The sequence below is a fragment of the Pseudorasbora parva genome, chromosome 3 (assembly GCF_024679245.1).
Source record: "Pseudorasbora parva isolate DD20220531a chromosome 3, ASM2467924v1, whole genome shotgun sequence".
Lineage (NCBI taxonomy): Eukaryota > Metazoa > Chordata > Actinopteri > Cypriniformes > Gobionidae > Pseudorasbora > Pseudorasbora parva.
The window spans coordinates 48,801,546-48,828,334 of NC_090174.1; the positions used below are offsets into that span (position 1 = coordinate 48,801,546).

The window sequence follows — 26,789 nt, forward strand, 5'->3', positions numbered from 1 at the left end:
CTGTTGTAGCATCATGAAATAAAACAGGAATCTGGTTTGGAGTTAAATAAGTATGATTAAGCTTTTATAACATGTGGGACTGTTTGCCAGATATTGCGTTAAAGATCCCCCTTTAATTCATGCAGCTATAAAAGCTTAGTGATTTACAATGCATTTGGTTAATGAGTTTAGTCATTAACAAACACATTTATAAACCATTTACAAAGGGAACCTTAATGTAAAGCGTTACCCACACATTTTAAATCAATTTCTAATAAGCTAGCAAGTAAGATTTTACAGATTTGAATTCTAAAAATAAAGAATACAAACAATGACAATGACATAGTGACAAATAACGTGTTCGACTGTGGGAGTTTTTTTTTTTAAGTTAAATTTTTTAAGGGAATCAAAAATAACTTTAATCTGTTAAGAGTTAACTGGTTATAATGTCATCATGACACATTCGTCACCCGTATCTTCAGACAAAACACAAACCTTTTTGTAGGTTTGAATTAGAGTGATTTTCTGTCACATACTCACAGCATATTTGAAGGATGAGTTATATTCTCTGTCGTTTGCTCTGATTTTCCTCTCCACCTCTAGAAACAAATATAGAGGAAAAACTGCACTTTCTGATTTGAAACAATGACTATATAAGACAAAAAAAAAACATTTTTGGCTTTAGATTAGATTAATTTGGTTAGGTCAGACAAGTGTCTGACAAAGAAGTGTTTAGCCCCATTCTGTCAGTCATTGGTAGGACAAACAGATAGTCCCACTCTACAACATTGGATGAGCTAATGTGATTGAAAGGATGCTTAAAGAGAAACATTTTGATAGCACAACAGTGTTTACAGTTTTTTGGGGGAAATCAACCAATGAATGGATTACTTATACAGTAGACGTCTGCATACTTTGCCAGGATAGAAACATTTTAATATCACAAAAATGACACTTTACTTTTGAATGATTGGTTTGACAGTGTTCTGATGTAAAAGCTGTGTGTCATGGATGTACCTATCTCTCTTTTCCGCATACAGTCTAAGCCAAAGAATGACATGGCTTCCTTTCTTCTTTTTCAATGATTAATCATCATTTCTCTGAAAAGAAAAGAAAACGCTTGTCTGAGAAATTGTGTGTGAACTGCTTGATGATGGTGACAATTTTCACTCAAATAGTTGTGGAATAGTTCACTCAAAAAAGAAAATGTCATCATTTTCTCACCCTCATGTTGTTCCAATCCTGTATGAATTTCTTTCTTCTGTTGAACTCCAAAGAAGATATTTTAAAGAATGTTGGCAGTTGTTGGTAGCCATTGACTTTCCTACTATGGAAGTCAATGGCTACCGTCAACTGTTACCAACATTCTTTAAAATATCTTCTTTTGTGTTCAGAAGAAAGAAACTCATAGAGGATTGGAGCATCTTGAGGCTAAGTAATAGTGATGACAAAATGTTTGGGTGAACTGTTAGCACTTTTTGTTGGGATAAAAGCACCAGGACATCATGACTTTGACATTGCAATGAATAAAACATTGTTGTGACACACCTTTAACAAAAACACACACATTAACACATTGATACACTACAAATCAAAAGTTTGGGGTCAGTAAGGTTTTTTAAAGCCATTACCACTTTTAAAAAGCAAGGATGCATTAAATATATTATAATGTGTCAAAAATAAATGCATCATTGGCAACCATAAAAGACTTATTTTAAAAACATTTTAAAAATCTCACTAACCCCAAACTTTTTAACGGTAGTAATGCACGCTTACACACCACACACACAGTCCAATCTGAGAAAACAGCACTTATGAAACCCGCCCATTGGACAGAATTCCAGAGTGACTTCAGCACAAGAGTTATTTATAGAAACCACACGTGTGTTTAAGAATGTGTGTTTTAAATGTACAGCACACATGCTAGAGAACCTTTGGATGAGATGTTTTCCACTGTGGCCACAGCTTGGTTACGCTGTCCACATCACTGGGAAAAAACTAGTCATTATGAAAACCACAAAAAAATAAAACAAATTCCGAAATCAGACCAAGTCCCATTCACGTTTAATTTGAAGACTTAAAGTGTTAGTTTACCCAAATGTGTGAATTCTGTCATCATTTACACACATTCATCATTTGAAACCTTCATGACTTTGAAGCGTAAATGGAGATAAATATATGAATAAATGTCAAAGCTCTTCTTTTCACCAATGATAGCAGACAGTATAAGTAAAATTACCAAAAAGACAAACAAAAAGTGTATTAACTATAAAAGTATTCCATATGATTATTATTTATTAGTCATGGCAGAAGGGAAACATTTCAACTTTTCTTCACATAAAGCTACATGTGACTTGGAATTTAGAATACAAGTTGTATAGACTATTTGTATGGTACTTTTATGCTTTTTTGTTACTGAGGTACTGAGACCGACAACACCCAAGCTAAATGTGTGAACTTTGTGAAGTTAATTTATCACGAAACAGGAGAGGATTTACAGGAAAAGAGGCAGAATAGGAGAAAACTAAAGAAGGCCACTGAGTCAAAAAGTGCAAGTGGTTGAAAAAAGATAGATGCGAGTCCAATCAAACCACAAAAACAAGTACAGGGTATTCTGAGGGTGTGGAAAAAGACAAGGCACTGACCACAATACACACATATAGAAACCACATACACAAATGCATCTCTGCAAACACGCATGCCACAGGAAAACCTGTCAACGCTGCCACCACAGGAGGGCTAGGATGTAACCTCACTATACAAGACAAGAAAAGGTACTCAAATAAATGAAATGTGATGATATTACCATTTTAATTAATAAAATTACACAAGTGAGCAAGACCTGTTTGAAGAAATACGGTGTGGTGAGCTAGAGATGGAAAAAAGCAGGCAACAGGTTTAAAAAAAACAAACAGAAAGAAATAAAGAAAGAGGCAAAACGTATACACTCCTGGAAGAAAAGGTTCTATATAGAACCTTAAAAGGTTATATCGGCGCTACGCATTTGGAACAGCTAAAAGGTTCTATATAGAAAATCATATAAATCATATTTCAATCAAAAGAATCCTTTAGGTTCTTTGTAACCAGGAAAAAGGTTCTATATGGAACCCTTTAGTGGTTCATTCATTATCATCTGTTTCGTCCTTTCCGGATTAAATATTTCATACTATTGACAAACATTTCACTGCATTATTCAGTGTATACATGAATGCATGTAAATAATCACAAAATTCAAAGATATGGGGGTTAGAAAATGTATATATTTATCTAATTTTATGTAATTAATCAATATCACACGTTGAGTGCCATTTCAGTGTGATATTAAGTTACTACAACAGTTTAATAAACAATAATTTAATTACAACTACACTGTAAAATCCAACAGCTGTTCTTACAAAGACTTTTTTAGTAAACTTTACTTAATGTCCAATAATTTGTTGAACTTACTTAAAACAATTTAGTAATCTGAACTATTTACATGCTATGCCTTTGTTACTTAGAAAACTCAAGTAAACATTACTTGACTGGTTTGAGTACCATTTTGCCAAAGGAAAAAAAAAACAGTGGGCGGGCAAAAGGTTGAGGCGGGGCAATTCTAAATAGACTGTTCCCTCATTTCCTCCACTTCTGCAGTCATCGTTCTTCTTAGTTGCATTCACTCATTTTCCAGTAACCTTGAATATTATTAAATACAACTAAATACTTTGGGAAAGCGACACATAAGCTGACTTCATAAATGTATGTTGATTTCCTAAAATTTCTCACCATTATGGTGATCAGTGTTCCCTTTGGTTGGGCACTTGGAACTTAATTTATATTACTATAATTCTCTTCCTATTGATGCAGCAATGCAACACGAAATCACAGTTATCTGATTTCAAAGGAAGGGAAGTAATAAGTATATGTATGTATGTATGTATGTATGTATGTATGTATGTATGTATGTATGTATATGTATATATATATATATATATATATATATATATATATATATATATATATATATATATAGACACACACACACACATATGCTTATTTAAATACATCTATCTATATATATATATATATATATATAGATATATATATATATATATATATAGATATATATGTGTGTGTGTGTGTGTAATGCCAATTAATGACCTTTTAACATTTCATTGCTAACACTTCGGACAAACTTTTAATTGTGTTGATATAATGCATCTATATTTGTGACAATATCCAACAATTGACCATGCTTGACTCACATATAGATTTCAACATTCAGCATGCAAAACACAACAATGGTAACATTATTTTTTTACACTTAATAAATAAAACCATTACAAGTTATTTTGCTGTTATTATTGGGGTTATACTGACAAAAGACAGCAAATAAAATGGTAAAATAAAGCCAAAAGTAATAAAACGGAGTTACGATTGCCCTGTGATTAATTTATTTGTGCTGCAGTGCATTCTGGGAGTACACTTCCTCAGCTCACAGATGAATTAAGTTGACACAACTTGAATGGTTTAAGTAAGAAAAACTTGATGCAATTAAGCTTACTTAATTGAGTGTTAAGTTCAGCTTACTTTAGAATTTTAAGGCAATCGGTTTGCATGGTTTTAACAAGTAAACTGGATTGCCTTTGAAGTAAAGTAAACTCAGTAATTCCAAGTTGTATGGAGAAAATATCACCTTAGCACAACTTTCATAAATGAGTTAGGAATACTCACAAAGTGTATTTTACTTGAAATGATTTAGTTGATTAAAATGGTAATTCTGAGTAGTCTATACTAAGACAAGTACATCTAAAGTAAATGATTAAGTATACGATACAAATTTGATTTAAGTTACTGGTACTCTCTTGTAAGTGTACAATACTAGACAGGCTCTTGTTAGTTCTACATACTATTCCTATTTCACTTTACTTGGTTTTTTCAAGGCAATCGGTTTGCATGCTTTTTTTAAGTAAGGTTTACTAATTGGATTTTACAGTGTACAAAATGTTGCAGAATAATATGATATATGATTGAATAATAGCCTAACGAACCTTTGTGACAAAAAGGGTTCTTTCTTGTCATTATAGAACCTTTTTAGCATAAAAGGTTATTTGGAGTTGAATAAAGAACCCTATGTTCTGTATAGAACCCCAATGAACCCTTTTTTATTCTAAGAGTTTAGGTGTATTGCTGACTATTCACCCAGTCTCTCCATTCCAGCACACACTTGCCTTATAAATCCCAATTACATTTTTGGTATTGAATTAAATTAGCAAACTGGAAGCAGAATTGCATTTTGAATTAAAAAAGACAGAACTGAAATTGAACTGTATTAAAAATATGTAAGATAAACTTTGAATAACGCTTTTGAAAGTAAAATAAAAAATAAAGAAAAATAAAGAAATAAAAGGAAAATAAAATTTAAATAATGTAGTAGTTACTAAAGGTAGTATCCTGTCATTTCCACCCAAATTCAAATTCCAATTCAACTTCCAGTAAGTTGGAATTAAAAATGTCATTCATATAAATTCTAACTCAAATTCTTAACGCATATAAGTAATTAAATTAAAAATATAAAATTATTGTCATACATTCACTGTCCCATTTCAAGGCAGCACCCAGGAAATCGCAATGCAATATTCTGACCTTCCTCCCTTTGGAGAGAAACATAATGACTGGTGACTTTACAAACACCATCTAGACCCCAGAAGTCAAGAGACTTTTCAAAAGGGTTATTGTGTGCTATCTTGTTTTTCACATTTCCCTTTCCTATGTTCCTGTGTGATGTGATTATAAAAACAAATAGGTGTGCACATGTGAGTAATATCTGAGTGAATAGAAGAGAAATATACAGAAAAAAAGGAAGATGTTGCCTTTTGATAAGCTCAGTGTGGTGTCTCAGAATACCTCACAGGCCTGCATATGGGCTGACATGCTCTGGTCAATATTACTCCACACCACTTCAGATAATCTACAGTCCCCTGATTGCTATTTTTAAAACCTATGACTGTAAATGTGTCATCACACAGAGAAAAGGGCTTCTGGTGTCAAATGCTAACTACTAAGACATGTTGGTTTAAAAAAAAAAAAAATCGGTTGAATCAGAAGGGTGTGAAAAATACAGATAATGAAACCACTTTGGTTTTGAAAGTAGGGCAGTGCATTGATCAAGGGGTTCTGTAGAATCCCACTGAAAAAGAAATGACGTAGAGTGTGTTTCTAAATAATTAAACCCTTTTTGTTTTTAATTACTGTAAATAAAACTATAAAAGACAGGGTAACAGTTTGGACCCTGAATGCACAAACAGAAACTCTGACTCAGTCTGGTAAACTGTGAGGGAATGGGTTAAAAAAATATTGTGATTTGCAACATTTTGATTAACCGCCGACAGGGCATACAATAGAAGGAAGTGCTAATGACAAACAAGTGAATACATGTAGTCTGTACACACTGTGGGAAAGCTAAAAGAATAGCAACAGCATGTGCAACACAACATAGTAGCAACAGAAATAGAGACTATTAAACAAAATAATCCATATATTAGGCTATAAAATGTTTAATTGAACTGTAATCTGTATTATAAACCTCCAATGGATCAGTTTGAAGTGCTGATTGCAAAACGTAGCTTTTGTACTTTACCACATGCATTTCAAAACTTTTCGAAACATGCAGTGACTTGTAGCAGGATTCCTCAGAAATCCAGTGAATACATAGTAAATTACAGTCTGGTGATGACAGCAGATTAGTACTGGGGGAGATTCTCTGAAACTGGAGTTTGACAAGTAGCAAGTTGTTCTCCATTATAGCAACTACAGTATCTTTAAAATAGTAGTTGGTTACACTACAAACTACCAACAAAATGTATATATAAACATTAAAGCTATTTAAAGGGGCTTTCATATAACCATTATATAATTTAATCACAGCTGCTTTTTAATAAATGAATGAGTGACACCGTCAAACGTATGGCAACATAATTGATATAGCAATAAACACAAGGTAAATATTTCACTATGAAAAAAAGGTTGTTTTCTGTAATGACTTTAACCCATTTTTTTAATTAAATTGTTAAAATAAAAAATATTACTTTAAAATATTTACAAAAATGAACTGATTCACCTGACTAAATCACACACTCTAACAAAGTCCCCATCAAGGAAAGTCTGTTCACTCAGCGGCCATATTTGCAATTTGCAAGTCCTATCTATTTGAATGGGGGAATCCTGGAATCTCAAAAACTGCTTGCCGAGCTCACAATTCAATAACATATTTCAAATCAGCAACAAAATCTGACATTAACTATACCATAAATGTTCTTTCTTATGCTCAAATAGCAACAACAACAATAAAAGATGCAGTGATGGAATGACTTTACCAATCAGCGATTGGCTCTTTTACTTTAGAAGGCAGGATTTCATGTGTAATAGGAGTGAACCGTCTTTCTATATCTATAGTCTTTGACTCTTATGCTACATATGAAAGAGAGACACATCTAGTGTGTCTGATTCATTTAGTTTGGCTGTACAGTTCATAATGTTCATACAATGTTACAAAAATGTGATGCAGTTTTCAAATAGGTTTAATATGGACAATGTAGTTTGTTACTCGAAAAAAATACATCTTTTTGAAAACGGCTGACCTGTCACAGTACCGAATGATGTAAAGTTTGTAGCATAGCTACTCCCAAACACTGCTGATGCCTGCTGAACGTTTCATCCCAAAAAACTTAAAGTAACCTACTCACAAATATTTTGGTTTACCAGATGAATTTCCAAAATTGGTCAACATGTTTTTCTTTTTAGTAATGCAAACAGGTACGGGACATTTTTTTAAGCTTAGTCTTTTTTCTTTATTTATTAAATTTTATCTGTGTTTACCAAAGTGTTCCTCAGACATAAACCATGTAAAACTCCTCCACAGAGCTGGAGGAAGTCCGAAAGGACCACTTCTCCATAACTATAAATCAGGTCAATAGAGGTAAAGATGAGACACACTGAGAGACGACTTTCCCTGCAGTTTACATATTAAATGACTAGTAAAGGAATGTTGCCTTTAACTGTTGCTTTCCAAGCAGAAAAACTGAATAAACACAAGCGCTCATCCTGCACTAATGCACTGGGACAGTAAATGAACCTCTCAAGAACCTCTAGTTATACATTAAAGGCCAACAGCATCATCTCTACGAAACCTGTCCTGAAGCAGACCCTCTGTTAAATGTTTGTGTAGTGAGCTGCAGGCAACAAACTAAGAAGTGTGCCACGGTTGCAGTGGGATTTCATCATTTCCCCAGCTCCACATCATTTCCCCGGCATGCAGGAAACATGCTGACTGCAGTCCGAGGCGGGCATCATGGGAAGAGACATACAATGGGAGAGTAATGTTACAGCATCTCACTTGAGATAAATGACTGGAGCTATAGATGTCAAGTTAACTTGGTAGGAAAAACAAAAAGTCTAATTGGTTAAGTTCAATGAAGATAAATAATTGAATTGAATATTTATGTTGTTTTTTTTAAATAGTACTTTTGGTTATATTTTATTTCAAGGTAATGTAGTTACTTTGTACTCATAAGTACTGAGTAATATTAATTAAATGCATGTACTTCCTTACTATAGAGTAACAGTTAGGGTTAAGGTTTGGTTTAGGTGCTTTTGTGCATCATTTACTGTTATTACTAAGTGTGGTGAACATGATTTCACCAAGTGCAATATGTTCCTAGAGCAACATCTTTGTTGATCCTGGAACAACATTCTAATCAACCAATCAGATTTGAGGAACAAATTTACGGTTTATGTAAAGTTTAGGCTTACAACGAGAGTTATGTGCTTCAACAGCAGTGCTATTCACTTATCATTTCCCTCTGATTTTAGAGATTTTAGGCTAGGGTTAGGTGTAGGGGTAGAAATAGAACAAACATTTCAAACAGGAATGTTGTTTCAGGATCAACAAAATACGTGCAATACAAAATCACGGTGACCAGCAATGTGTAACTATGTCACCTTAAATTAAAGTGTAACTGAACTTTTTCTAGCATTTTCTAAATGGCTTTTTACTGGAAGTTTCTATGATATTCTGTGTTCTATTAAGCTCAGGTCACTCCTTCAATGCAGTTCCAGGGGATTTTCCAATGTGCCAGACTTTTTAATCATCTACCAAAAAAAAAAAAAAAAAAAATCAGGTGGCTAAGAAAACCAATAACACACCTCTTCTTAAAGAGACAATTCACCCAAAAATGAAAATTAGTGCTTTATTTACTCACCCTCAAGTCATAGGTGTATATGACATTCTTCTTTCAGACGAATAAAATCAGTTATAAGTCCTGGGTAATCCAATCTTTATAATGGCAGTGACTGTTGCTCTGTTTTTGAAGGCCATAAAAATGCATCTGTCCGCCAAATAACATGCTCCACACGGCTCCTGGAGGTTAATAAATGCCTTTAGATGTGAATTGATGCATTTGTGTAAGAAAAATATCCATATTTAAAACTTTATAAAGTAAAGTTTTGGCCGATTTTCCATATTCAGTATATGGAAAAAGTGTTGAAAATGCCTCTGCAGTTCAAAGGCTTACGCGCTCATCAGACGTCATGTAGGTATATCGAACTCTGAGAAGGCACTTTCAACACCTGAAGGCGATCAGACGGAACTTTAATTCAAAAATATTTAATCATGGATATTTTTCTTATACAAGCGCAACAACTTGCTTCAGAAGGCCTTTATTAACCCTCCAGAGCCGTGTGGAGCACGTTATTTGACGGAAGGATGCATTTTTATGGACTTCAAAAACAGAGCAACAATCTGTGCCATTATGAAGCTTGGTTTAGCCATTTTTTTTTAAACATTAAACTAAACTTTTATTCGTCTGAAAGAAGAATGTCATATACACCTAGGAAGACTTGAGGATGAGTAAATTGTGGGTTAATCTAACTATCCTTTTAAGTCGTAGGGTTTGAGGGATCACAAAAGGTTTTGGGTGAGTTACGAGCTTAAGTTTAATGCTTAAAGCCATGTTAGTTCTAAACCATAACTAAAACTATGAGCAATTCAACCAAAAAATGAAAATTCTGTCATAATTTACTCACCCCCATGTTGTTCCAAACCTATGTTTCTTCTGCTGAACACAAAATAAGATATTTTGAAGAATGTTTGTAACAAAGCAGATATTTTTTCTCTACTATGGTAGTGAATGGTTGTTCTATCTGCTTGGCTACAAACATTCTTCATAATATCTTCTTTTGTGTTCAGCAGAAGAAGAAACTCAGGTTTGGAACAACATGAGTGAGTAAATGATGACAGAATTTTCATTTTTGGGTGAACTATCCCTTTTAAGCAAGCATAACTAATAACAATAAGAAAACTTCATAATAGTTGTGGCACGCTACAAACCCACTGCCCTTCTTCTGTTTTATGTCATTGTTAGTAGTAGTTTATTGTTCACTTTTTGCTTTCTTTACTAGCAACTTCCCTGCTATTATAATACAGCATAATTTGAGGAACTCAGTTACTTCTTCTTTTTACTTAAAGGGTTAGTTCACCCAAAAATGAAATTGACGTTATGAATGACTCACCCTAATGTCGTTTCACACCCACAAGACCTCCGTTTATCTTCAGAACACAGTTTAAGATATTTTATATTTAGTCCGAGAGCGTATCCAAATGAGTGCACACTATACTGTCCATGTCCAGAAAGGGAATAAAAACATCATCAAAGTAGTCCATATGTGACATCAGTTAGTTCATTAGAATCTCTTGAAGAATCGAAAATACATTTTGGTCCAAAAATAACAAAAACTATGACTTTATTAAGCATTGTCTTCTCTTCCGCATTTGTGTTCAATCCTCAAATAAAGATTCAAATGGCTATGAATCAGTGAATCGATCAATGATTCAGATCGCCAATGTCACGTGATTTCAGCAGTTTGACACGCGATCCGAATCATGAATCAATACGATTATTCACAACCATTTGAATCTTTATCTGAGGGTTGAAAACAAACAAGGAAAAGAAGACAATGCTGAATAAAGTCGTAGTTTTTGTGATTTTTGGACCAAAATGTATTTTTGATGTGTCAAGAGATTCTAATTAACCAACTGATGTCACATATGGACTACTCTGATGATGTTTTTATTCCCTTTCTGGACATGGACAGTATAGTGTGCATACACTTCCATACGCTCTCGGACTAAACATAAAATATCTTAAACTGTGTTCTGAAGATGAACGGAGGTCTTACGGGTGTGGAACAACATTAGGGTGAGTCATTAATGACATCAGTTTCATTTTTGGGTGAACTAACCCTTTAAATACCCTCATGGGATTAAAACATTGATCTAAACATGATTACATACTTTACATTTGTCTATACTAAAACTGATGTACAGAAAATACTTTTTGACACTTTGAGCCTCAATTGAGATTATATTTTTTATCAATTTACATCATTTCAACTTAAAAAAAAAAATACGGACACATTTTATATTAGGTGGCCTTAACTACTATCTACTAACATTTAAATGAATAATTTGATAAATTGCACTTTTTGTGTACATACACGTTTTTGCATACTACTTACATTTTCATGCATCACTTGCATGTAATTACATTACATCTTAATTACTGTAGTTACATTTAAAATGACACTGCTGACCCTCCCCTTACACCTAACCCACACCACCACACCTGTCCGTAACTTTACCCGTATGAATATACAATATCAGCAAAAGTGCTTTGCAATACAATATGAACACAATAAGTACATTGCACTTTGCAAAAATACTAATAAAACAATATCTAATAGAGGCAATAAAGCGATAAATCACAACTAAATGGAAAATCTATAAAGACAAGAGCAGATGAATAAAGGATCGACCAATCCTTACAATAGCGCTCAGGTATAGCAAATGAAGGAATGACCTCTCATTTTACCAGATAAAGACATGTCATTTCTAATGACCTTTTAATTATTTATCAATTAACAATAACAGTCTGTCACAAGAGACAATCATATCTGATCAGGCAGAGGCTGCTGTGTGTTGACACTGCATTATTTATCTGCTGTATTTGACAATGAGTTATATGGGCCACCAGAGGAACTCAGGGTCATGCGACAGTCACAGATATAGACAAAGTCATCATAAACATTACACAGCACTGGAAGGCCACCACACACTGACAACTAAACCTGAAGTGAAACAGATTCAGACTGTACTAAACGAGGTTTGAGAATCTGCCGCAGTGCAAGAAAAATCATGTGAGTTTTGTTTTTGTCTTGTTTTTTTAATTTTAGAAAAGCTATACATATTCAGCAAAATTATGCAAAAGATCCTACACTCTCCAAAAAGTTCCCATATAGAACCAAAAGAGTTTTACAGCCTGACTATATACTGTTGTACTCTATGCACTGGTGTTTCGAAGAACCAAAACACAATAAGATATCATTCAAATCTATAGCACAAATGAGGGATGAGTTACAGGCTAAAGTTGAATGCTTAAAGGGTTAGTTCACCCAAAAATGAAAATTAGCCCATGAATTACTCACCCTCAAATCATCCTAAATGTATATGACATTCTTCTGTCAGACGAATACAATGGTAGTTGTAGTAGTCCTGGCTAATCCAAGATTTATAATGGTAGGGACTGTTGCTCTGTTTTTGAAGTCCATTAAAGTGTGCCTGTCCGGGATATAATAATGGTTAAAAAAGGCCTTTTAAAGCGAATCGATGCATTTGTGTAAGAAAAATATTCATATTTATATTTCTCACATGATGTTTACGCTACGTCTGAAGAGCATAATTGGTAGCATAAGCATTTTGAACTGCAGAGGTAATTTCAACACTTTTTCCATAAACTGAATACGGAAGGTGATCGGCCAAAACTTTACTTTATAAAGTTTTAAATACAGACATTTTTCTTAGCCTGACAAGCCAGACCCACATCAAGATGTTTGGTCTGGAAACTCACCATTGACAGGGCTCAATCCGAGGGGCGGGATAAATGGTTGTCTTTCAAACTCCCTCTGTATGGTGTGCACGCAATTGGATAGCGCTTCAACCAACCAGAGCTAGTTGAAAGATTAAACTTTCACCGTATCTAGTCGGACTCAGAACACATCTTCTCTTCTTAAGAATGCCTTCACTGCCGTTCTTTGTTCTTTTCACAGAGAAAGGCTTAACTCCAAGTCTTCCAGAGTCGCGGTCAAAGCTGATTCGAAAGACCGCCGTTTGCCAGTTTCTGTTTACTAGAAGTAGGGCTGGGCGATATGGCCAAAATTTCATATCCCGATATAGCTCATTTGATATCCCGATAACGATATACATAACGATATAGCAATTTTTCTGTTAATTCAGTTTATGAATAGTCTATACAAAATTGCAATGTGGAAATGCAGTTTGAAATGATATACAAAACAAATAAAGGTAGTATGGACTACATTTTTATTTTATTTAGAACCTTTTTTCAAGCAAGACTGTTGGTTAAGTTAACACCTGCCTAGGGATGTTAACCGATGACCGATGGCTGACCGTATCAACATTAACCGATCAAAGTTGTCGGTTAAAATAAATAAAAAAGATCTCTAAATTAGGCTATTATAGACAGTGGACTAAACGCTACTACAGTTAGCCGTCTCATTACAAAATCTTTTTGTGTGAAGTGAACAAATCCCTCGCACTCAGTTTTTCATAACTCGCCTGTTTGTACTTAATAAACCAAAAAAAAACATTTGGCGCGAGGTCACAGCGTTTGGGTTTGCGCAAGGGGGTAATCTAGCGCTCGGAAAGCGTTCCACCCCTAGGGGCGGCCATTGCTAACCAAGCCATCACCTGCTGTTAGCATCCCATTGACTCCCATTCATTTTTGAGTCACTTTGACAGTGAATAACTTTACATCTGAGACGTTTAAAGACTCCATTTGTCCATTGTTTATTACTAAAGAAACACGACAATGTATAAAAGGCTCCATTACCTTGTATCTTACACTATCGCCCCGCAGAAGCTGTTTTTGTAAAAATAGGCTAATGATTGCGTCATAACCAACGCGACCCTGTCGCACAGTTGAGAAATTACCGTATAGACCTGAGGAGACGCTCGCAGGCAATCTTTTACTGTCTATGAGACAGTCGGGGGGACGTGGAGACATGTCCTGGAGACTAGTCTGATAAAGTCAAGGGAGAAGAATGGGGAGAAGCCCATAGTGAGCCAAAAGCAACGGGAGAAAATATTTAAACAACGTGATTCAGCTTTCGCTTTCCACATCTACTAGAAGACTCACAGCTGTCAGACAGGAGGCTCACGTCACATCTACGTCGTCAAGCTCAGTCTGAGCCTGCGCAGTTCGCTCAGCCATCAGGAAGTGAGTGCCCCTAGGTTGACTTCATTCTTTCGCCGTAGACGTCAATGGGAACGCTCCGTCCATTTCTTTTACTGTCTATGGGTTTGCGCGCTCACAAGGTTTGCAAAAAGTAAACACTCGAGGTTAGAGCCAGAGCAGACGACAGTATGAAGCGTGCATTTCGCTTAAGATGGGCTTACATTTGGAAATATATTACATCTTCATTTCAGTGGAAACACATAAGGTGTTGATCGTCTTTCTTTATTATTGTTAGCACTACCTCGAACTAAAGCGGCGTCTCTTCGGAGCTGTTATTTTCTTAAATGAGCCGCGGCAATGATTCAAATGAGCTTCTAACGCTGGACAAACGCCTTTATTTACAACGCGATCAGCTTGCCCAAACCATTTCGAAACTAAGGAGCCATCATCCTCAGATTACAAACAAGCTCCTCTGCGGCGCGTTTGCGGGACTTGTGTTTTGCGCTGTGGGGGATTTAAAAAAAAGTGACGTGAGTGGAAGGGAGGCGGCAGCGCGTGTGTGTGTGAGTGAGAGAGCGGGAGGCAGAGAGATAGAGAGACAGAGGGAGCGCGGCTCGCGGCTGTTATTTCAAATAGCGCAGCATATTTTAAACTAATCGGTTAACCAGTTTCAACCGGCTAATGAGGCTCGGTGGTCGGTCAAGAAAATGTTTAGTTTTCGCCATCCCTACACCTGCCATTAAAATATTTCAATATATGGCTATGGTGTGCCATGCGTAAAAGCCCGTCTGTGTCTGGAGTTTGTTTTGAGCGCTTATGACACTATTCTGGCATAATTACTCTGAGAATTACCCTGGTCTGAACCACGTCTACTACCGTCTTCCTCCATGTTTGTTTATGTATGGCAGCGTGCATGGGCATGCCGTGGCGTGACGTGCATCTTGACGTAAAATTCTGCCATAAACGCCTTATCGTGGCGTAAACGATAGAGCCTTATATAAAACGATAGACATTTTCTATCGTCCAGACGATATATTTCGTCATATCGCCCAGCCCTAACTAGAAGCACGCAAGCGCAACTCGGCCGTCGTCATTATGGCCCCGCCCACCGACTCTATACACGATGTGATTGGCCTGACCAGAGTTTGGTTTTTACAGCTCAGAAGTGTATTGAGAGTTGCTAGACGACACTCGCGGCAGATTAGATCCGCTAGGGTGCGTCTAGATTTGTAGGCTACATTTTTCTTACACAAGCATCGATTCAGAAGGCCTTTATTAACCTCCCGGAGCCGTGTGGAGCATGTTATTTGACGGACAGATGCATTTTTATGGACTTCAAAAACAGAGCAACAGTCACTGCCATTATAAAGATTGGATTAGCCAGGACTTTTTTCACATAACTCTGATTTTATTCGTCTGACAGAAGAATGTCATATACACCTAGGATGACTTGAGGGTGAGTAAATCATGGGCTAATTTTAATTTTTGTGTGAACTAACCCTTTAAGGTAAAGAATAAAACTTACAACTACTTTATATACGGCATGAGCAACTTGTTGTGCAACACACCAATTCCATATAATCATAGAGGAAGGCATAAACAGTCAGACATTAAACAGGATGAGCCATCTCTTATCGTCGTAAAGTCGTTAGAAGAAACTTTTGAAGGGTATTGCATGTACAGCAATGCATGAAGTATGCGTTGCAACATAGTGATAGGCTAATGTATATATTACAGATATTGATAAAAATGTTTTTATTATATATATATAATATAAACTGAGTTAATGAGTTAATGCAGAGGTTGCAAATCATTATAATATGCACAGTAAAAAAGGAGTAAATCCCCAGTTTATTCCCAGAGCCGCCAGACAAAAGTGGGGAAAAGTCACATTCAGGCATATTACACTAAAAATATTCACCAAAATGAAGTTGCTTTCGATGAGTTACAGACAATTTCAAAGATTTAATCTTGTGTTATCAATATTGCTGTAATTTCTCTCAAAAAATACATGACTAAAAAGCAATCTAATTATCAAAATGAAAATATTCATTATGAAGATATCACTAAATCTGTGCTGAAGAACAGCAGTGGCTTAACCCTATTCTCACCTGGTGTTAAAGAAACTTCAAGTGAGTTCAACTCTGTATGTTTCTTTAACCGCTGGCTGGATAAAAAAGTTAACAGAGTGCAAATGTCCAAACATCTCAGCTATTTTATTAAATTTGGAATGTTTTGAAGCTGTTTTTTCAAAAAACCTTCTGTATTTGTGCACAAGGCAACCGTGACCAAAAACTCACCCTCAGGCTATGTATCAACGTGAACCGCTCAGTCTTCCCACCCCTCTTTTGAAACTGCTGAGACGAGAGGAACGAAAAACTCTTTCAGTCTCACAGCCGCAATCTTTCTTCCTGTATTTTCCAGGGCAGAGTCCCCCTCTGCCGATCTTGACCTCTTGCTGCGCCCCTAACCTTTACCCTCAGGATTCTTACCGTAAACGTCCTACGGTGACATCTCAGTGTGTGTAGCAGGTCTAACAAGGCACTCCTTTCTCCAGCCAGAGATCACCAAAGTCAGCTAAAGAGTCTCCTCCTCTTTGTCTTATTTTCTCTTTCTCCTCCTCCTTTCTCCCACTTTTCAGCCTTCCATCTGCTCTCACTTTGCGTTGATGGGAAACTAGGAGTGCAGGCATCCAGCCTAGACTCATTCACACACATATACACACACACACAGAGAGAGAGAGACCTCGTCACACACACGCAAGATAAACAAGGAAGAGGGGAGGTGACTTGCAATGCTCTCTTCTGTGTTACTCTTTACTTCTCTACACTTGCGACAGGAAGACAGAGTTAAGTAAATACCTCTGATAAACTGTGTTACAAACTGTCAAACTTTTAATCAGATCTCTGTACACCTCTCACTCTTTCTCTCTCGCACACACACACTCACTTACTAGAAAAGTATCGATTTCCTGCACGCCAAAAAAGGAAGCAACCCATTTTTCCCCCCCCCCATTCCTCTAACTACTGACAAAGAACAGCAGTACTGAGCATGTTCACTATGACCACAAGGCCACACACACAGAAAGTACACATAATATACACGTTTACTTATCTATCTATACAAGGACGTCTGTTGTTTTATATAAAGCTAATTATAATCACTAAAGACAATCACTCAAATTCTAAAAGAAAACTTTTTGCATTTTTAAGACTTTTTTTGTTAATTAATAATTAAAAAATAAATAAAATGTAATAGAATAGAATAAAAGAGAGAGAGAGAGAGAGAGAGAGAGAGAGAGAGAGAGAGAGAGAGAGAGAGAGAGAGAGAGAGAGAGAGAGAGAGAGAGAGAGAGAGAGAGAGAGAGAGACTTCAACTTATAGCTTGTCATAGCACAAACATTTATAAGAGTGCCCATGTTTGTCCATTTTGATTATACTTACCATTTACAATTCTTCATCTGCTGGAAAACCACAGAGAACAATTTAATTTTAAACAAACAACAAAAAAGCAGACCAATGACCAACATACAAAGTGAAAGAATTTGAACGTGACACCACAAAGATTGCTTTACTTTAAAGGTGAAAAAGTATGTGCCTCAAAATTAATTTCATGCACCGCCTATTAAATATATCCCACTATGAATTACCATCATTAAAATAAAACAAATTATCTAAATTATACATAAACCAGTCTTACCTCAATTGCCTTGATTTTTAAAACAGGTCACCTCATTAAAAGAAGGGGTCAAGGGAACTGAACGGCCTAGTTGTTCTGAACAACACGCTGGGCAAGGCTGGACTTGCGTTACCTGAATGAGATTTCTTTAGGAGGAACTTCTAAAGAGAGAAGAAGCACTATAACTGACATGCAAGACAACAGAAGAGATTAAATGATTTAAAAGGAAGAGCCAGTCAAATTGAGAGGTAGAAAGTATGAGCGTAGGCCTTCCAACCACAGATCTACAGTATGCATCTAATGCTCAACAGCACAATGAGGTTTGCAGAATAAAAGACGCAACAGACCAGATGATTCATTCTTAGAGAAACACACAAACACATTAATTCATAAATAATTTATAAACGAATTCAGAATATCAATTAAATATGTGATCTCCATCATTTAAAATACATAAATAGCTTTCCACATATTGACAAAACATAAAACATATGACCAAAAGCTGGAATTTACAATAAATACATGCACATGTGGTAGTCTTCTTTACAGATTGTGTTTACACCTGTTTGGTTGTGCAAATTTTACAAAACAAAACATAACTCCATTACACCTCAAAAAAGACAGCATACAAACTACTTGGCACAAGGTAAACTAAGTTTCATACAGTACATCCCTTCTCATTGGCTGGCACTACATGTCGGCCTATATTTTTCATTTTTTACTTGTGTATCTATTTGTTTTGAGACATCTCTGGAAAAAAAATAATGCATGGAAATAACCATGATCTTTGGAGTACTGGATAGGTCAGACCATCTTTTAAGTTGATTAGGATAAAGATGGTGTCCGTACTGAAGGTATTACAGATAAGAATTTGATCACATTTAGTGAACAGACCAATAAAGAAAAATGTGTGTCTAAATATGCATATGTGTGTATGTCAATCAAAGGATAGACATCCAATGTAACTCAATCCTGTTAGACCACTCCCCCCACTATAAGACTCCTCCGATTCAGAAGGCCACAAAAAACTGTGTGGAATGAGCCCATAGACTCAGTTTGGCAAAACTCTTGCACATGCACATTTTTTTGTAATGTCACATATCTTTCATTACAATGTGCTTGTAGTGATAAAAAATTGTTCAAGTCTTTTCTTCCATTCTGTGACGTATATTTGAGCGAAATTGCATCTCGAACAAGAACAAATGTGGGGTGAGACTTGATCTTGTCCATGAAAGGTTGTCACTCCTGCCCTCACGTCGAAAACACCTCCAGAAGTTATGTCATTGCCATGATTCTTCCAGTTATTTGACTAACTAGATCAATTTAGTAAAATAAAACTGTAGATATTTATAGTAGATGACCATATTTGACATCACACTTTGAAAATTCCCTGATATTATCAGATTTACCATGACCGTGGGAACGCTATTCTCAGTGCGAGCACTCATATTATAAGTTGTCGCCCATCATGAAGAGTGATGCAAAGCCAGTCAAACGATTACTTGAAAGGCTTGTTTGTCTGTCAGATACAGTCAGGAAGTCTTTCATTCGCCTTAAATGATCAAAAGTCTGCGTTTTAATCAGTCCACTTTCCTCGTTGAAGAGGTCAACGTTCTGCTTCATCTTTACCTCCCCTCTTCAACAGGTCTGGTCTCAGACTTCAGTTTGACGAACTCTTTGGCAACCTCATCAGTCGAGCGCTGAGAGAGGATTCGTAGTGCGGTGGTCCCGGTTTCATCTATGTTGATACGCGGGCCTAAAGGGCACCAGCACACGCAGCTTTTCCGGTCTGCTACATCACGCAGCTGCAGTACTGCGATCCCGACCACCCGGTCCGCACGACCAAAACAGTAATCCTTCACTGTTATTTGAATCTCATAGCAGTCCAGACTTACGCCTTTACCCAACACGCTGAGATTGAGATAAAAGCAGGGGGAAAACACACATGAGTTGACATTCTCAGTAATACGATAAAAAAAAATATTCACCTTTTAATAAAGGTTTAATAAAGGTAATAAAACTGCTACTAGAGTTGTTCTCATGGAAAATGCTGGTGTTTCAAACCACTAGTGCTAGTGTGCAGATAGTCAGCTACTTCAACCACTCGTAGGCGCTGTCGGAAGATATAGAGTACTCGAGCAATAACCATATGACACTTTTGTTTTTCTTAACAGCGAGCCATGACCGCGATCAAAGAGGATGTGGCAGGAGGTTGATAACAGCGAATAGACTACATGAATTGTGTCTTATTCTATTATAAGCTATTTGAAACTGGTTGAGTCAAGATCTAAGCGATGCAAGTACAGATCCTTTATTTTTTTTACTGTTGAAGACCTGTAATATTAAGAGGCTAATGTTTCATAATACCAGTGCTGGATTGTAATTGATTACATGTAATCGGGATTATGTAATCAGATTCCAAAAATGTTGTTCTTGTTTTAGATATTACGTTTTACTCAGAATACAGTTACTTTTTAATGGATTACATATTACTCATATATTATGGTAGTAAATTATTCATCATTTATTGATTCTCCAATCAATTTCATCATTTTACAATTTGCAGTTATTTCATTAACCCCACTGTTTATTTGTTTTTAAATATCAATATGGTACACAATAATCGCATTCAAATCTAAATGATAAATGAGTAAGGTCAAAAGTAGTCAGAATACATAACCTAAAAAGAGTAATCTAGATTATGTTACCAACAACAATTTTTGTCATGCAAATTGTAGTCAGCCACTGATTACAAATTACAAGTAACCTACCCAGCACTATATAATACCTCTAACTGTAAAAGTTAATTGTATTACTGTACGCAGACTATGCACATATTGTTCGATGTCAAAGATGCAGATGTTTAGGTTATAATGTTGCGAGTCAAATTACAGTGTTATTTTGCCTACGTTAAATACAAAATGAAACATGTTATTTTAATGTTTGTAAAACACATACAAAAATTGGGCGGTCAATTAATACACACTTCTTTTTTTCTTTCTTTTTTACAAGTACTCGAATAACTCTGGTATTGTTTTGACAAGTACGAGGAGAAAATCAGTCGTGCAACCTCTACAAACCACACATTTAAACGGAGTACCATTTACAGATGAAAGTTGTGTTCACTCACAATTGAAATGCCTCATTGTACTTTGCAGTCCAGCAGTTGTTTTTCGATTTGGTTGTAAATTTCCGTTTCTTCTCGGTGAGAAGCGGGCCGTACAGGTTAACCTCCACAAATGGACGAAACATCCCTGAGGTCTGCCATTTCATATCATTTACGGCAATCACTGAAAGAGAAAGAGAGAGGGTTTGATGTCTGGGGTGTTTTCAGCATCGATTAAATCATCATCTCACCAGACACTCAAATGCACATAGTAAAATGTAGCTACATTTAGTTGATCTTTGCTCTAGTGCTCTCACCTCTGACGCAGAGTTTCTGCTCAGTGTTTCCAGCTGGGGGCGACAAATCCAACTGAATTACTGCCTCCCCTATCGGCCGCTCAACCCCAGAGCCTGTCAATCAAACCACTTCATTTCACAAATACCCTACATTCAACATGGTGCTCATCATTACAATCAGATATATGCATTAAATTGATGCACAATTTTTTTTGGAACTAAATGGATATTTTTAAATAAATTGCAATAAAAAATGTAACTACTCTAGTGATAGCTTGATAGTGAAGCATTATAAAAATTAGCCAACATATGTATTAAAAAAACGTGTGTGTTGGAACAGAAATGCATTTTCTCTTAAAATGGTAAAAATATCAAGTATCCAATATAAATACTGCATACAAGTCTTTTCAACACAGATTGTTTTGAAAGACAATTTTTGGCAGAAAATCCATATATTACAGGGATTTCTGAAGTGTTATTGACACTGAATACTGCAGTAATGGCTACTGAAGAGTCAGTTTCGAAATCACACGAATAGTTAACATTTATAAAACACATTAAAATGTTAATAAAAAATATAGTCAAATAGAAATATTTTGTGGGCGAGAAATTTTGAGTTAGCGAGAACGAGAGAGAGAGAGCGAGAGAGAGAGAGAGAAAGAGAGAGAGAGACTGTTCCTAGCACTTCAAAGAGTCAAGGATGAATACATTTTCGACCCACCTCGGTCAGGTCGAACGTTCTCTTTGGGGGTGATCCTGATGCCCATTCCATTTTGAACTGCGAGAAGAAATGTTTCATTTTAAAAATATAAGAGTCCTGCAAATGTCAAATAATTTATACAGAATGTGTGGCCATGTGCAGAGGTTGATAAAGGTCAGCCACTGAACATGTGTGCGTGTGTATGTATATCTCACCCTGAGCATGTTGTGTTGTCACAAACGTCTTGATAAGAGCATCTGTGGTCTGTGTGTATAGGGAGAGAGCGTAGCGCAGTGATGACAGCTCAGGACTCTTCTCCAGATAGGCTTTTTTTAAACCGTTCCCACCAGCATGGAAAAACAGCTACACAGCAGCAAGTTTGAGAGAGAGAGAGAGAGAGAGAGAGAGAGAGAGAGAGAGAGAGAGAGAGAGAGAGAGAGAGAGAGAGAGAGAGAGAGAGAGAGAGCGAGAGAGAGAGTGAGAGAGAGAGAGAGAGAGAGAGAGCGAGAGAGCGAGAGAGAGAGAGAGAGAGAGAGAGAGAGAGAGAGAGAGAGAGAGAGAGAGAGAGAGAGAGGAGAGAGAGAGAGAGAGAGAGAGAAATTAGCATAATTTCCTTCTGAACAAGGTGCTATTGACAGTAACTTGTTTTGTCTGACCAAGTTACTATGTGTGAAATGTCATGCCTGTGGTGAGCAGACTGTGTTTTTCAAATTCTCTCTCCTACCCACACACACTTTTATAACACACCAATTAGAAGAACCCAAACTCTCGGTGTGCAACATGTTGACTTGCTGTGGCAGTTCTGTTTTTAAGCAGACAGCCAACACTTTAAAGTGTTGTAACTCAGCGAGCATGCCATATCCACCAACACACCTTGATTGAGTCCAGTGCTGCCTCCATGATCAGACATTGCCTTGGCGACAAGCTCTTTGGCTCCACCCCTCCCTATAATTAGAGAGAAGCATTAGCCACACCTACTTTTTTAAGGCTATATATTATATGTTTTACCATGTATTTATGGTTAATACCTTTAGTTTAGACAGTTCCTTAGCAGCGGTAAGAAGTTGAGCTCCCTGTAGTGAAAAAACCCAGAATATCTCAAATATCTGCCTGCCAGTACTGGCAGAAAAAAATGTGTGTGTTAACAATAGGGACAGCATTATGGTCATGATGTCTGTTCCAGTACAAGTACGTGATGCAGTAACAATTTAAAAATAATGTATAAAAACTGAACAAACTGCTGATGAAAAATCTGACCGTTACCACTTAAAATGGTCATCATGAAATTAAAAATTAGGTTTTGTATTTAAAAATAAAAAATAAAAAAATAAAAAATAAATGTAATTAAATCATTAAAATTACATAAAAAATTAAAATAAAATAAAACTAATACAATTAATGACAAAACATTTTCAATTTGAGGAATAGATACGCAATTTTTGTGTTGATGATCATCACTATCACTTCAGATTGCTTGAGAACTGAAGACGTTGCTATCCCTAGAAATTGTCAACTGAAATAACAATAAATAAAAACATTGATAATGACCACTTTGTGCAAGTAACATATAGTGTCGTGAGAGCAGGCACAATTCTCAGAGCATCATGGTATGTTTAATGTGCAAGCAAAAATGACCATAGTTTGGCTTTTGGTGTCTAACACTAAACATCATGTGTACGTCCTGTAAAATGACTCACTATACTGTCGCTGCTCTGTGGTAACACAATGGTTTTCTCCATGCAGATCAGAACGTTTCTCCAGAGGTCCTTTAGCACACGCTTTAACACAGTCTTGTCACATGTGTCTGCAAAGATGCTGAGGCTGCAACACACACCGCGCACACACATGCGTATGCATACATTAAATTAGAAAGTCAGGAGAATTGCCCTGGGGAATTTGTAAGATACAGTACAAACACATTCCTCTGATGACAGGTTATTATTTTACATTCCTCTGCTCTTGTTCAGAATACCAAGTGTGCAAAGAAATAGGCCCTTAGTGTGGAACGAATGACAAGTGATCTGAAACTGAATTGATCTAAATGGAACTGAAGGGACTTGAGGTGAACTGACTTTGTGTCGAGGAACTCCATAAGCGGCCGCAGTGCGTTGTCTGCATCAGCTTCTGCTGTGTTACGAGTGTTCTGATTCAGAGGCCCTTTAATCTGGTACAGGATCTCCGCCATCTGACGCATACATACGTTTATACGAGCCTGGAAACTATACATACAGACAGTAAAATTAGGCCAACAAACCAGATGAATGATTATGACACCAATTCCAAAAAGTATGTTTATGTTACATTTAACTATATTGCTGTAACTGCACTCAAAATTAAATAGTGCTTCCATATATAATACAATAACACAAAACAAAACAAAATAAAATACAAAATAATGGAAAATAAATAAAATAGAATTGTATAACAGAATTTACAAATATGTAAAAATATATTAGTATTTACTCTCCAGGGCAAAAAAAAAAAATGGGCCAAGCCAAAAATGGCACAAAATGTTGTGGTCTTTTAATGGTTCTAACCATTTTAAATCACAAATAATTGGTCAGAAAGTTTGCTAAATTTGTCAGATACTGTAGATAAGTAACTTGGCATGGTATTTTAACTTTAACTGTTAATTTAAAGGAAGTGTATGTAAGATTGTGGCCAAAACTGGTACTGCAATCACTTATCCCCCTCCCCCCAGATGCCGAATCACTACTGATTTTGTGATTGGTCGATAGGTGGAGGGTGGAGCTTCAGGCCAAAACATCAACATCAGTTGAGGGCTGCAACCACAACTTTTAAATGACAATATTCTGGCTGGACTACTGTTGTCAGTGATATAAGTATTTGAAATGAACATGATTTCTTAATGTCTACACTGTACAAAATTATTTAGAAAAAAAGTTACCTGGTTGCCTTAAAATTTTGAGTTCATTGAAATTGAAATTTTGAGTTAATACAATGAACATTTTTTGAGATTCGACAACCTTTATTAAAATATTATTAAAAGATTTTGTAAGCATATTGGGTAATTGTGTGTGTTTTATTTTTGATGATGCAGTGAAACATGCCAAATAGTGCTGTTTTCATGATTTATCAAATTTTTTATGTGGTTCAGATACAAAAATAATTTTTTTCTATTTATTAAACAAATTTCCTTCATTGTATCAACTCAAATTTTTAATTTCAATAAACTCAAAATTCTAAGGCAACCAGGTTACTTACTTTTTTAAGTTAAACCAACAAAAAACAACCAATTTTTTTTAAAAATTGAAATACATTTCTTACATACAGTTCCTTTAAGCTTGTCCAACGTACAGACTAATTTTTACAGGAAGAGTCAATGTTGTTCCACTTAATGTTAATGGATTCAGAGAGTTTGTTTGAGTTTAATGTGAGACAAAATATCCACTATAAGGTTAAAATCTGAACCAGGCCAAAGAGCATGACGGACTTGTTCTCAAGCCATCTTGTTGAAAAATAACATCTGATCATTTCTCTTTAGATAACAACTTTTCATTTTTGGGAAGCAAGTCATTCTGCAGTATTCTCCTGTACTCCAAAGCAATAAATGACTTTTCACAGTGAAGTAACAGCAGCTAAAAAGGCTCCCCAGACAATGGCACTCTTCATCCATGCATTTATTATTTTATTTCTCAGCAGATTTATTTTTGCTGAGAAGACACTGCTATAGAGCATCATCATGCAACTCATGTTTCATTGTTATTCATCATTCCTCACACAACTTCACATATTCTGCCAAATATTAAATATTGAATTTGCTTAAATTATGTTAATTACCTTACCAATAATTTGTGGTAAAAAGCTTAGTGTTTAGCCATTTTGGGCTATGCCCATTCATAAAAAAACTAAACAAAAAACAAAGCAACACAACAACAATAACAACAACACACACACACACACTTTCTGAATAATCTCCTATGACAAAGGTGACATTTCCAAGCAGAACACTGAGAAATAATGTAATAATGACATTTAGATGAAATGCAGGCTCAGAAAATTAAGTTTACCTCTTGACAAACATGGCACTCAGGTTATCTAGAACAGAATTAAGCTTCCCTTGCAGGTCATTGAGAATATCTGCAGCCTCTGTGTCGAGCTGTTGAGAGAGTAACATGTACACGCGCGCACACACACACACGGACACACGGACACACGGACACACGCACACACACACACACACACACACACACACACACACACACACACACACACACACACACACACACACACACACACACACAAAGTGTTAGTTTAATAGAAAATCTGGCACTTAAACTAGGCAGAGGCGAGGAGAGGATGCAGGGGGGAAAAACATCACAATGTCTGTTTGTCATGGTTCTGCAAGCACATCAGGTGAAACAAATTGGATACATTCTCTATTAAAGCCGTTTTTCAACGGTAAGAAAAATCTCAGATCCAACAACAGCTTAATTAAAGCAGGAGCAATAAAAATACCAAGACAAAGCGTGCAGGAGTTACTTTTTCATTCCAGTAATGAAAAATAGTAACATCTGTTTATTCAGTGTAATGCTGCTGAAGAAAGACAATTAAAACATGTCACACAATATCGACCGAGGTTCTGGCAATCAGGATGGTAAAAAATGAGAAAGCAGGTCTTGTTTGTTTTTTTGTCTTCTAGTCTATGGCTATTAAATGATTGAAAGCATCAATAAAAGATTTAAAATATGGCACATTAGAATCTTTATCTAAAAGAAAGT

The 26,789-nt window shown here is 36.0% G+C and overlaps 2 protein-coding genes across 9 annotated transcripts in view; both read right to left on the reverse strand.

Annotated features, from left to right (window-relative positions):
* The window catches only part of atp8b5a (ATPase phospholipid transporting 8B5a), a 48,635-nt gene extending 31,603 nt beyond the window's left edge, over window positions 1-17,032 (reverse strand). Inside the window, exons 1-4 of one of the 3 annotated variants that reach the window (XM_067439336.1) lie at window positions 16,760-17,032; window positions 16,568-16,621; window positions 997-1,079; window positions 520-578 (exon numbers count right to left, since the gene is read on the reverse strand). In XM_067439336.1, coding sequence (XP_067295437.1) covers window positions 520-578; window positions 997-1,039 — 102 coding nt within the window. In that variant the 5' untranslated portion in view covers window positions 1,040-1,079; window positions 16,568-16,621; window positions 16,760-17,032. Of the gene's footprint in view, window positions 1-519; window positions 579-996; window positions 1,080-16,567; window positions 16,625-16,759 lie in introns of all 3 variants that reach the window. The other 2 variants (XM_067439334.1, XM_067439335.1) reach the window with 2 other exon arrangements.
* Window positions 17,033-18,327: 1,295 nt separating this feature from the next.
* The window catches only part of LOC137071385 (protein unc-13 homolog B), a 59,646-nt gene continuing 51,184 nt past the window's right edge, over window positions 18,328-26,789 (reverse strand). For all 6 annotated transcript variants that reach the window (XM_067439345.1, XM_067439343.1, XM_067439344.1 and 3 more), the window contains 10 exons: window positions 26,079-26,167; window positions 24,120-24,266; window positions 23,745-23,868; window positions 23,076-23,120; window positions 22,921-22,992; window positions 22,263-22,410; window positions 22,069-22,125; window positions 21,369-21,461; window positions 21,076-21,235; window positions 18,328-19,856 (listed from right to left, as the gene is read on the reverse strand). In XM_067439345.1, the coding sequence (XP_067295446.1) occupies window positions 19,571-19,856; window positions 21,076-21,235; window positions 21,369-21,461; window positions 22,069-22,125; window positions 22,263-22,410; window positions 22,921-22,992; window positions 23,076-23,120; window positions 23,745-23,868; window positions 24,120-24,266; window positions 26,079-26,167 (1,221 nt within the window). In that variant the 3' untranslated portion in view covers window positions 18,328-19,570. The remainder of the gene's footprint in view (window positions 19,857-21,075; window positions 21,236-21,368; window positions 21,462-22,068; window positions 22,126-22,262; window positions 22,411-22,920; window positions 22,993-23,075; window positions 23,121-23,744; window positions 23,869-24,119; window positions 24,267-26,078; window positions 26,168-26,789) is intronic.